This window comes from Mobula birostris, chromosome 6, assembly GCF_030028105.1.
Source record: "Mobula birostris isolate sMobBir1 chromosome 6, sMobBir1.hap1, whole genome shotgun sequence".
In the NCBI taxonomy this organism is placed as follows: domain Eukaryota; kingdom Metazoa; phylum Chordata; class Chondrichthyes; order Myliobatiformes; family Myliobatidae; genus Mobula; species Mobula birostris.
Window position 1 is genome coordinate 82,038,955 of NC_092375.1, and position 12,547 is coordinate 82,051,501.

General features: G+C 43.0%; 1 protein-coding gene across 6 annotated transcripts in view; it reads left to right on the plus strand.

Annotated features, from left to right (window-relative positions):
* LOC140199142 (rho GTPase-activating protein 6) overlaps window positions 1-12,547 on the plus strand; it is a 565,740-nt gene that overhangs the window by 520,513 nt on the left and 32,680 nt on the right. For all 6 annotated transcript variants that reach the window (XM_072260734.1, XM_072260739.1, XM_072260737.1 and 3 more), the window contains exons 8-9: window positions 1,862-2,010; window positions 5,701-5,880. In XM_072260734.1, coding sequence (XP_072116835.1) covers window positions 1,862-2,010; window positions 5,701-5,880 — 329 coding nt within the window. The remainder of the gene's footprint in view (window positions 1-1,861; window positions 2,011-5,700; window positions 5,881-12,547) is intronic.

Below are 12,547 nucleotides of genomic sequence, written 5' to 3' on the forward strand. Positions count from 1 at the left end.
ACTGTCTAAAAATGATACAGGGATAGTGGATGTGTTGATTGTGAAATTCTAAAATTGCTTAGAATCTAGGAAAGTTGCTGACAATTGGGAAGGAGGGAAACTAAAAAGCGGGAAAAATAAAGGCTCAGGCAACACACATCAAAGTTGCTGGTGAACGCAGCAGGCCAAGCAGCATCTGTAGGAAGAGGTGCAGTCGACGTTTCAGGCTGAGGGGCTGGCTGGCCTGAGATAAGCCATTGGGAAAATGCTGGAATCTATTCCAGTATCCAGTAACAAGAGGCAGTAGTGTAGTAGTTATTGCGATGCTATTACAGCTTAGGGCATTGGAGTTCGGAGTTCAATTCCAGCGTCCTATGTAAGCAAGTTTGTAAGTTCCTTCCCATGTGCATGAGTTTCCTTCGGATGCGTCAGTTGCCTCCCACTGTCCAAAGATAGAACAGTTAGTAATTGATCATTGTAAATAGTTCTGTGATTAGGCTCACGTTAAATCACTGGGTTACTTATTGGGGCAGATCAAAGGGCCTGTTCTGCGCTGTATTTCTAAATAAATAAAAATTAAGTCATTATGGATGAAGACTCTGAATGTTCGCTAGCTGGATTTGTTGATAAAACAAGGATAAATGGGAGAGAAAGCTGTGAGGAGGATACAGAGTACAGTGGGCTAAAGATAGATCTAGTAATGGGGCAAAAAGTTGTCAGATGAAGGATAATATGTGGAAATGTCAGGTAATCTACTTTGCGGGGAAGAATAGGAAATCAGATGTTGTTTAAACGGACAAGTATGGAATACCACTCTACACTGGGATCTAGGTTTCCACAAAGCTTGATGTTAGTATGCTGGTTAGTCAAATTATTGGAATGGCATTTGTTGAAAAGGAATGCAGTATAAAAGCAGAGAAGTCTTTTTACAACTTGGTGGGACACAGGTGAGTATTGTCGTCTTAAAGACAGTTCTGCAAAGATTTGCAGGTTGATATCTGGGATGAAGAGGTGGTCTCATAAAGAAAGCTTGAACAGACTGGACCTATATCGATTGGAATTTGATTGGAAGAATGTGATGTGATCTTACAGAAATGTATGATTCTGAAAGGACATGATGGATAAACGCTGAGAGTGTGTTTCATCTCATGGGCCAATCTAGAGTTAGACACATAATGAAGAGTAGCCTATCAAAGATAGAAGTGAGGAGGAGCAACTTCTCTGAAGATTGTGTATCTTTGGAATACTCTGCCCCAGAGAGTTCTGGAAGCTAAGTCACCTCATTGAATATATTCAAGTTAGATTTTTGGACTCTAGTGAAGTCGAGGGTACAGAGAACAAGCAGCTAAGTGTTGAGGTAACATGAGACTACCTATGGTGTAATGAACAGCCGAGCAAGGTTCAAGGGGCTGAAAGGCCTTTTCTTCCTATTCCCTATGTTGTATTTGTTGCCAAGGGTGACATGTTTGCTGAGTGAGTTTATAAATCAAAGTTTGACTTGACGCTTTCGGGTTTTGCCCCATAAATTCTTTGCCTGGAAAGGGAAATCTATTTAGTAACTGCTGGAATTTCTCCTCCACTTCCAAAGTTGGTAGTATTAAGGTGAATGAAACAGAGTTTCAGAAGTGGAACAGAACTTCCAAATGCCCCCCATCCCCCAACCCCCCACCACTCCCTGCTCCCAGCGTACTTTACAATGGTCTAATAACTCACCAAATCTCATACTTCACAAAGTGAATTTATAATATTGTGCATGGTGTAATTTTTTTATTCTTTCTACTTCATATGTCATCACTTTATAGAATTGCTGTTCTTTTATTGCTTCATTCAACTTGTATTGATTTTGATGTTGGAACTGTCTTTACTTTTACCCCTCCTGTAGTATTGGATCACGATGAACAGCTCAGTGTCTTGCAGCTGCTCATTTACCTCCTCCCTCCGTGCAATTGTGACACCCTCCACAGACTTGTGGAGTTCCTTGCCATGGTAGCAAATCACGCTGAAGACACCTTGGACAAAGATGGACATGAGGTAAGGACAGTCTCACTATAATGGCGCTGCGATTTCATAGGGCATGATGAGATCTAAGTATGGCATTGGTGCTGTCACTAAACTGACCTAGCAAATACTCACTTAACTCCCCCATGCCTCTACTTCCCCACCTTTTCTATCCCTTCCTGCAGCTGGAGAATGTCCGATGAGATCCACTCCAGTTGAAAAGCTGTACTCGTTTAAAATGAAAGGGCATTTAAGATTTATCCAAACTTCTGAAATTGTAAGACTTTAAGCAATTATTTTATTAGCTAACAGTGCAGTTGTTGCATTAAATTATGACGGCAGACTCATTAATTCCATGCGTTTGGAAGCCAAGAAATGGTCCAGATTTGTTGTCCCTATTACTGTGATAACATGCTTAACCAAAATCTTGGTAGGACTCCCAAATTCTAAGTAGTTTAAAGTTTATACCTTTTAACCACAGACGAGAAATTACTATAACAGGCCGCCAGAAATGTACAGTATATTTCAAGTAGGAGAACAGGCCTAAAGATAAGGGAGGCAGAGCAGTATCATAATCTGGAACCTGCAAATATCGAGCCGCCCTGGTCACCCTGCAACCACATCTCTGTAATAGTTATTAGGTCATACTCACTGTGTTGCTATGTTATTGTAAATTCATTCACATACAGTTAAACCTTCATTATTTAAAAAAAATTTTACTAACTGGATTTTTCTGTTCATGCTCATTACACTTTGCTTGTCAATTTTCTTCTCATTTTCTTATGCTGCTGCTCTCATTTCTTCTTGACTTATGAAACATCCTGTTTTTGGGGTCCTCCCATCCCTTAATCAGTTTAAAATTCTGCCTACAACCCTACCTATGCTGTTTGCCGAGGGACTGTCCCCTGCACAATTCAAGTGAAGCTCATCCCAATGGGAGCAGTTCTCTCTGCTGATTCAGATTACTTCATTGTCGTATACACCAGGTTGCTTTGTCCATTGCTTGTGTGAAACTCACAGAGTAAGTGGTATACATCAGTAATAATAAATTCATAAATAAGTATCACGACAAGGGCAGGACAATGGAAAAGAGCAAAGTGTAGTAATGCAAATGGAAGTGGGGCAAAAGGAAATGCTGAAGTTACAGTCAATGAAGTCTGAAAGCAGTGGGGAAGGACCTGTTCATGGGCTTAGTTTTTTGAGCTTTCAAGCTCTTGTATCTTCTCGTGGAGTAGAAGAGAGAATTGGTAAGAGAGAGGTACTGATGCCAGTATGCCACGGATTGGAACCTATTTCACCTACACCACACTTTGAGCCATGCATTTACCTCTCTAATCATGTTTATCCTTTGCTAGTTTGTACATGGCTCAGGTGACCATTAAGAGGTAATCACCCTGTTTTTCATTTTTGCTCCAGATCCCTCATGATCCCTCAACAGAACACCACTTCCCAGTCTTCCCTTGATCAATAGGGAATCATGACAACAGAATCCACCCTCTCCCACTCCAAGTTCTGCTCCGGCCCTGGTGAGATGTTGTTAATCCAAACACCAAGCAGGCAGTACAGCCTCTAGGACTCAGTGTTTGCTGCAGAGACCAACGGCTGTATTCTAATTATAATTTTCTTCTGATTACTGCATTCTTTTTTTCTGCTCCCCATTAGAATGGTTTTCCGTGCCACTGTTTTCACATCCTCTCTCTAGTTCCCACCCTTGTTCATACAGGAAACAAAAAATACTTATCTGTTGGGTAAGTGTAGCTTAAGTACCAGCCTCACTTCTGCCAGGTAGACGGTGTTCGATCTGGGGCTGCCAGCTCATCCACTAGTAAATACAGTGGTTCTCAACCCTTTTCAGCTTGTGACCCAGTTGTGAATTTCATTTAACTCTGTGGCCCCACCTTCTAGAGTCTCCATTAGTTGCTTAAGTTTGTTTTGGTCAACTGTACTAATTATTCTAATGTACAACCCATATTTATGCTTTAACAGGATATAGGTATTGCTATATGTTAAATATAATGTTACAGGTGCATATGAAAAATAGAACTATTTCAAATCTCTGAATGGGATATTATTTATAATATGTAATATACTCCCAATCAGCAAGGAAAAAGTGCTTAATATTGTTAATTCGGGTACTTACTGAAGCAAACCAACAAGTTTTTAAATATCTGATTGCAACTTGGTTGAAGATAATCGAAGATCACCTCTTTCACAACGTCAAGACAGTTATGAGGTTTTGATAGCAGGTGATGAGCTCAGCTAAAATCAAATTCACCTAGATAAGAGGTGGGAAGTCCGATTAAAAACAAATTTGCTCTCTCCCAGAGCTGTGGAAACTTATTTTGAATATTATTAGTTACCCAGAAATTTTGCTTGCTGCGCTTGAATTGTGCTCGAGCCGTTATATCACTCTGCAGGTCAATAAGACATTCTTGTAACATGGTGTCAACATCATCCACATTCGCCCCAAATGAATCCACCACCCAGTCTGGAAAGTGCATCTCCAGCAGATCTCTGAACCAAAATTCCATATCAGTGTTTCAAATGACGAAGATATACAATCAGATTATCATCTTTCAATTCTATTCTAAAAGTGGCTAGTGAAGGAAATTACATAAATGTGTGACGTCCAATATTGCTGCTGGAAAGTTTGAGTTTTCCAAGGGAAGTGGCAATACCCTCTTTGCATGATATCAGATTGCAGGTTTTTCCTTGTAACTGTTAAATAAATTCAGTTTTGCAAATACATTTGACAAGTAAAATATGTCAGACTTAGTAACAATTTGTTCTACAAGCTGCTTATCAACAATGCAACAATACTATCAAAAAAAGTGAATTGAATTTCCTTTCAAAATATGTTAAGTATCAGGGATTTAATGGAAGTTGTGCTGGCAGTGGTAGACTTCACACATTCTCACCTCTCTGCAGTATAGCTGTTTCTGGCAGATGACTCCTTGGGGTCCAAGTCCATAGTTCTCTGAAAGTGGCTAGACAGGTTGATAGGATGTTAAAGGCATATGGCATGCTACATTTACAATAGTAGAGAGTCTAGGACCAGAGCCCACAGCCTAAGAGTAGAAGGGTTTCTCCTTAGGACAGAGATGAGGAAGAGTTTCTTTACAAGAGGGTGGTGATTTTTTGGAATTCACTGCTGCAGGTGTCCGTGGACACCCAAATCATTGGGTATATTTAAAGCGAAGATTAATAGGTTCTCAATTAGTCAGGGCGTCAAAGGTTATGGGGAGAAAGCAGGAAAATGGGGTTAAGAGGGATAATAAATCAAGCATGAATGAACGGTGGAGCAGATTGGATGGGCCAAATAACCTAATTCTGCTCCTATGTCTTATGGTCTTAGAATGAGAGGCATAGACAGAGTACAGAGTCAGTATGACTTTACTCAACTTCGAAATATCTCATCTGTGTATACCCCAGAGGGCTACATTTAAGGTGGGAGGGGGGATAAGTTCAGAGGAAATATGTGGGACAAGGGCACAAAGTGGCTGGAGCGCTGCCAGTGATTGGCATGGAGACAAGTACAATAGGGGTGTTCGAGAGGCTCTTAGGGAAAATAATGTTCAGGAAATGGAAGGATATGGATGTTGTGTAGGCAGGCGCAGATGGTTTAGTTGGGCATTTTAAATTAGTTCAGCACAATGTTGTGCACTGATGGATTGTCCTTCTGCTCAACTGTTTTATGTTCTTTCTGGCTTTGTTACTTTCTAGATCACTGGGAACAAAATGACTTCACTTAATCTTGCCACCATCTTTGGGCCTAACCTGCTTCATAAACAGAAGAGTTCTGACAAGGAATTCAGTGTGCAAAGTTCAGCTCGGGCTGAAGAGAGTGCTGCCATTATCAATGTTGTTCAGAAGATAATTGAAAACTATGAAACTTTATTCCTGGTGAGTGGTTGGTGCTGTTTATCAAATATGTAATTCATTTGTGAGTGCTTATTGTTGTATTCAAGCTGCCTCAACTTGCAGACCGAGCTCTGGCTTAAAAACTGCTACAGTTTCTGGGTTTCTGTCTAAAAAAACCCCAATGTGTTTCCTTACCCCACTGCAAATGTTTACTTCAGGTTCCGGTGGAAAAGAAACTGTTTTAAGAACCAGTTTGATGAAAAGATATCCAATGTGTAAGCTTTCCTCTGTGACTGGTGTTTGCAGGGCAGCTTTGTGGGGCTCAGATTAGAATCATTTTAAGTGATCAACAGAGGGAAAATGCTGGAGGAACTCAGCAAGTCAAGCAGCGTCTAAGAATCCGGGATAAACAGCTGACATTGGAGGCCAAGACCCTTCATCAGGCCTGGACACGCAGGGGGCAAAAGCCAGAGTGTGGAGGTAGGGGCAGAAGTACAAATTCAACAGATGATGGGTGAGGCCTGGTGAAGGGGGAGGTAGATGGACGGGGGATTGGTGATGAAATGAGAAGCTAGGCCAAAGCGATAAAGGGCTGAGGAAGAAGGAATCTAGTAGAGAACAGTGGACCATGGAAGAAAGAGAGGGCGAGCGGAACCAGAGAGAGGTGATGGGCAGGTGTGGAGAAGTGGACTGTGAGGGTAACCAGAATAGAAAATGGGAAAAAGAAGAGAGACGGCAATAATACCCAGAAGCTGATGTTTATGTGATCATGTTGGAAGCTACCCAGAAGGAGTACAAGGTGTTGCTCTTCTAACCTAAGATTGGCCTCTTATTCGCAGTAGAGGAGGCCATGCACAGGCATGTCAGAATAAGGAATGGAAAATTGAATTGAAATGTGCAGCCACTGGAACTACCTGCCTTTTGTGGTGGACAGAGTGAAGCCGTTCGATGAAGTCCCCCAGTCTGTATATTGGGTGTCACTGATGTAGAGGAGGCTTCACTGGGAGCGCAGGTTATGATAGGTGTCCCAAACAAACTCGGAGGTGAAGTGTCGCCTCACCTGGAGGGGCTATTTGGGGCCCTAAATGGTGGTGATGGCGGAGATGTTGGGGCAGTAGTGGCACTCGTCCTGTTTGGAGGGATAAGTGCCTGGAGGGAGGTCAGTGGGGAGGGATGAGTGGACAAAGGAGTCACATAGAGAATGATCCCTTTGGAAAGCAAAGAGGGGGAGGAGGGAAAGATGTGCTGAGTGATAGGAATCCATTGTAAATGGAGGAAGTTACAGGGAATGAAGTGCTGGATATAGAGGCTCATGGGGTGGTAGGTAAGATCAAGAGGAACATTATTCCTGTATGATGGCAGAAGGATGGGGTGAGGGCAGCATCAATGGTGATGGAAGGAAAGCCCCATTCTTTGGAAAAAAGAGAACATCTCTGATGTTCTAAAATCTAAAGCCCCATCCTGAGACAGATGTGGCAGATTTGGAGGAACTGAGAGAAGGGAATAGCATTTTCATAAGTGACAAAATGGGAAGGGATATAGTTAAGATAACTGTGAGTCTGGGTTTGTAAAAAAAAATCCTAGAGACGGGGTCTCAGAGACCAAGAAAGGGGAGCAAAGTGTCAAGGATAGACCGGGTAAATATGAGGGTAGGGTGGAAGTTGGAGGCAAAGTTGATGAAACTAATAAGCTCAACATGGGTGCAGGAAACAGCAGGAGTTGAAGAGCATTACCAACGTTGGCTTGGAGCATGGACTGTTTCACATAGTCAACAAAAGGCAGGAATAGCTAGTGCCCATAACTATACCTTTGGTTTGGAGAAAATGGGAGGAGCAGAAAGAGAAATTGTTGAGGATCAGAACCAGTTCTGCCAAATAGAGGTGGGTAGTGGGGAACTAGTTATGTCTGTTGTCAAAAAGTAGCAGAAAGCTTGAAGGTCTTTCTACTGGGGGATGGAAGTATATAAGGGCTGGGTGTCTAAAGTGAAAATAAAGGGATCTGGGCCAGAATTGAAAGTTATTAAAGTGATGAAGAACATGTAAAGTGTTACTGATGTGGGTAGGAAGGGGCTGAATCAAGGGGGAACAAAATGGAGTCGGCTTATGCGGACACAAGTTCAGTGGGCCAGGAGCAGCCAGAACCGGTGAGCCTATTGGGACCATTAGGTTTGTGTATCTTGGGTAGGAGATAGAAATGTGCAGTTCAGGCAACAGGAATTATGAGGTTAGTGGCAGTGGATGGGAGACCTCTAGAGTCAATAAGGTTCATTCAAAGTGAGATATTTTAATTAATAAAATGTCCTACATTTAGCAGATCAAACAACGTATGAACAGTTGCTGACAGGGTCACTAGTTTACCCATTAAGTCTTTGAGAAGCTGTTGCACAGGACCCAACCCCTGAGGGTTTAGTAGCAGAAGGACCTTTCCAACATAAGCTTGTTGTAGCTGCACATAGCTTTTGTGGGCTTCTTGCATGGAGTCACTCCCAGCTCAGAAGGTCGTGTCTGGAATTCAGGAAGCATTGCCTATCTGACACCACAGAGCTAACCTGCACTACAGACTCTGAAGTAGTGCAGTGGAATTTTAACCTGAGCACACAGATGGTTTGAATCATTCTGGAGATTTAGTGCCAAGGTCCAGCTGACCTTGCAGAAGTTCCTATTTCATCTATTTCAGCATTTCTCAACCTTTTTTTATCCCAGTGCCCCCTACAACACCTTCATACTTGCCAATGCTCCTCTTAGGCACAATATACTTTATGGCCTAATGTGTTAACGCATGTCTACCATATGCTAACATCAGAAAAATGATACTGCTTTAAATTTTTATTTGTCTTTAAACCTAGCTCACATAGTACCTGTGCACGGTACAGCAGCTTCGATATCAATGTGCTCTTTGAGCTTGATGGTTTTTAGCAAGAGTTGAAATATCTGGTTCAAATTGTGATAGCAAAAGCCTTAAGTCCACATGGGTAACAATGTCCAAGCGATTTCTGTTTTTTTGTGAGTATGTGATTCACTGCACAGAAGCCTCTTTTAACAAAGTAGGAGGATGGAAATACAATGAAGAGCAGTTTGGCTCTTCTCCAAAAACCAGGAAACTTCATATGACAATGTAGCTAGGTACCACAAAAGCCGGCAATTTTGCTTTTTCATCATTCTGGATTTTGATAATTTCTTCTTGAAAAGAAATAGGTTAATTACGAGTACTGCTTCCACCTGCAGTTGCTGAAGAAGGATTTTCAGAATCGATTCAAGGATTTGAATGATCTGGAAATTCCGCACTGAGTAATTAACCTATTTCTTTTTCCTCAGTACATTTTGAGCTTGTTGTAGATTGATTCTCCATTGATATTTGTTTTTAAACTTATTACAAAAGAGAATCTCTTCATAAGCTTTTCCATTTTTGATAAACTGTACATATGCCATTAGCAATGCCTCATTGTCTTGCACAGTTGGCTCATCCAATTGTATCCCAAATTCTGTTTTTTGTAGCTCTGTGCATAATCGATACTCGATGTCTTCATTCATTTCATCAATACTATGAGCTACAGTTCTTACTCAGAGGAATTGATTTTAAAATACTGGTATTCATTTTGAGATCAGTGGTGAGCACTTCTGATACAGCAGGCGTTAGTAATCTTTCACCAATTGCATGAGATCATTTTGGAAACGCAAACAAGAGGAATTCTGCAGATGCTGGAAATTCAAGCAACACACATCAAAGTTGCTGGTGAAGGCAGCAGGCCAGGCAGCATCTCTAGGAGGAGGTACAGTCGACGTTTCAGGCCGAAACCACTTCATGCTCCCTGACACCTGGAATTTTCACCATACAGCTAGTGTCTTCCACAGTGAAGACTGATGCAAAATGCTTACTCATTTTGTCTACCTTTTTGTTGTTCTCCTATTATTACTTCTCCAGCGTTGTCTTCTAGCAGTCTGATATCCAGTCTTACCTCTCTTTTACACTTTATATATCTGAAGAAACTTTTGGTATCCTTGTTAATATTATTGGCCAGCTTACTTTTGTATTCCATCTTTACTTTTTACGCTGTGTCCGCCAGAGAAAGCAGGATCTCCCAGTGGCCACACATTTTAATTCCACATCCCATTCCCATTCTGATATGTCTATCCATGGCCTCCTCTACTGTAAAGATGAAGCCACACTCAGGTTGGAGGAACAACACCTTATATTCTGTCTGGGTAGCCTCCAACCTGATGGCATGAACATTGACTTCTCTAACTTCCGCTAATGCCCCACTTCCTCCTCGCACCCCATCTGTTATTTATTTATATGCACACATTCTTTCTCTCACTCTCCTTTTTCTCCCTCTGTCCCTCGGAATATACCTCTTGCCCATCCTCTGGGTCCCCCCCCCCCGTCTTTCTTCCCGGACCTCCTGTCCCATGACCCTCTCATATCCCCTTTTGCCTATCACCTGTCCAGCTCTTGGCTCCATCCCTCCCCCTCCTGTCTTCTCCTATCATTTTGGATCTCCCCCTCCCCTCCCACTTTCAAACCCCTTACTCACTCTTCCTTCAGTTAGTCCTGACGAAGGGTCTTGGCCTGAAACGTCGACTGCACCTCTTCCTACAGATGCTGCCTGGCCTGCTGCGTTCACCAGCAACTTTGATGTGTGTTGCAGGTCATTTTGGAAATGTTATGAGAAGCACTGTGACGACTATCAAGGTCACTTTTAGCTTTCTTGGCAAATGACTCAAGTGTTCAACACTTTAAAATGCTTCTTTCATCTTCTGGAACTGAGTAATATCATAGGTAGCCTTTTCAGAGTCTCTTTTACGGAAATTTTCCTGCAATCTTGATGGTTTCATGGCTTCATGAGACAGTACAGTATTGCAAATAAGACATATGGGGCGTCGCACATCTGGCGGGAACAATAAAACCATACTCCAGGGAGGTAACATTGTATTAACACACTCTCTGTAGTTTCTGTTTCTTAGCAGGGTTAGAATTCAAGGCTTCACCACCTTCAGACTCATAGAGATTGCACCATACGTATTTATCCATCATTAATGGGGCTAAATTAACACAAACTGGGAATGACTATCAGATGTTGACGACGGCAGTGAGTTGGCATGGTCGGTCAGGTCTCGTGCCTCGAGTTAGGATGCTGCTTACCGCCCCCCCCCCAAAATCTTGAACGCCCTCCCCCCCCCCAACGACTTTTATTTCCCCTAATGCCCCTGTTGGGAATCACTGATCTAGTTCTTCTGACCAGGCAGAAAGGTTGTTAACTGGAACTAGCAGCACCCTTCTTTAAATATTTAAGTCTGGCTCCAAAAATGTAATCGGGGCTTGTCTGCAATTTTAACTGGAGTTACAGTTACAAAATACACGTGGACTAAGATGTTAACTGTCCTGTGCTATCACCAGTGGGATCATCAGTTGATCTGCCACCTGTCTTCAGGAGTTTTGGCCTGCTTATGATCAAGACTCCTTCGAGGTGGTGGGCCAGCAGTGCTAAAGCACCACCTCCCACTGGTGAGCTTAAAAACTTGGCATCTACCTCTATCAGAGTTGTTGGTCGCTTCCATCCAACAGATAGTCTACTCTTCAGGTGTCTATGCAACTACTGAAGGGTTTACAAGATATGTATACACTGTCTGACTATCTGCCCCTCTGGACATACTTGGTCCACACCCATGCTGATCCTTTCTCTGCTGCCTCAGCTACAGCCCTGCTGGTTGACTTGATCTCTCTTCTAGTGAAGCCAAGGTCACGCAGCCACTTCTGGAGAGTGAACGCAATAAACCCACGGCAGCCTACTTCGAATGGATAGCATGAGCCCTTCCACCCTCTGTCTCTGCACTCTGATCTTAATTCTGCATTCTTGGTTAACTTGCGCTCATGGGCTTTATCGATGTTGTCTTCCCAGGGGACCGTGAGTTCACCAATAACCACTTCTCCACTGGTGTCAGACCATACGATTATATCTGGACGCAATGTTGTGAAAGCTATTTGCTCCGGGAAACTGCCTTTCCCGTCCAAGTCAGCCTTGACACACCAATCATTGGCTGAATAAAGTATGCTTGATCGTGAGCCTGTGCTGTACACCCTTGACTTGGAGCCTGCTTTCACAAATGATATGCGATGTTCTGTGCAGCATGGGGCATGAGATAAGTTGTGCTGCAGTACTCTCTGCTCAACTGCTTCTGTTACAACCTTGAGAATGTTGTTATGTCTCCACGTGTACATGCCGCTGGAAAGATTGACTGTGCATGCACTCAAGATACGTTGAAGTGTTCCCTTCTCGCCACAAGCAGCACACCTGTCTGTCTTATCTTCACACCAGGTGCTGAGGTTGGCAGGTATTGGGAGCAGATCGTACGCTGCTCTGCATAAAAAAGAAATGCGGAGCGGTTCCATCTGCCGCAGAACATTCCAAGATAGGTGTCATTGTTCAACACTTTCCCACCGGGTCCAAGCCCCTTGTTTGGCCAGGCCAGCTGTCTTAGTTAACCTCTTCTCCTCTTCTACCTCTCGTATTTCTTGTGTTACAAGCTCACGACGCTCCTTACCTGTAGAAGATGACCACCACTTGTGGGTTGTCCATCCAAGTCCCTGGCGGCCTAGCTGGATAGCCCCAACCGTCTCCTTGTGCTTCAATCTAGACTCTGCCTCATCAACTGCTACACGGGCTGACCACTTCCTGCCTGATCTCACATCCGGCTGGGTGTTCTTGATGACA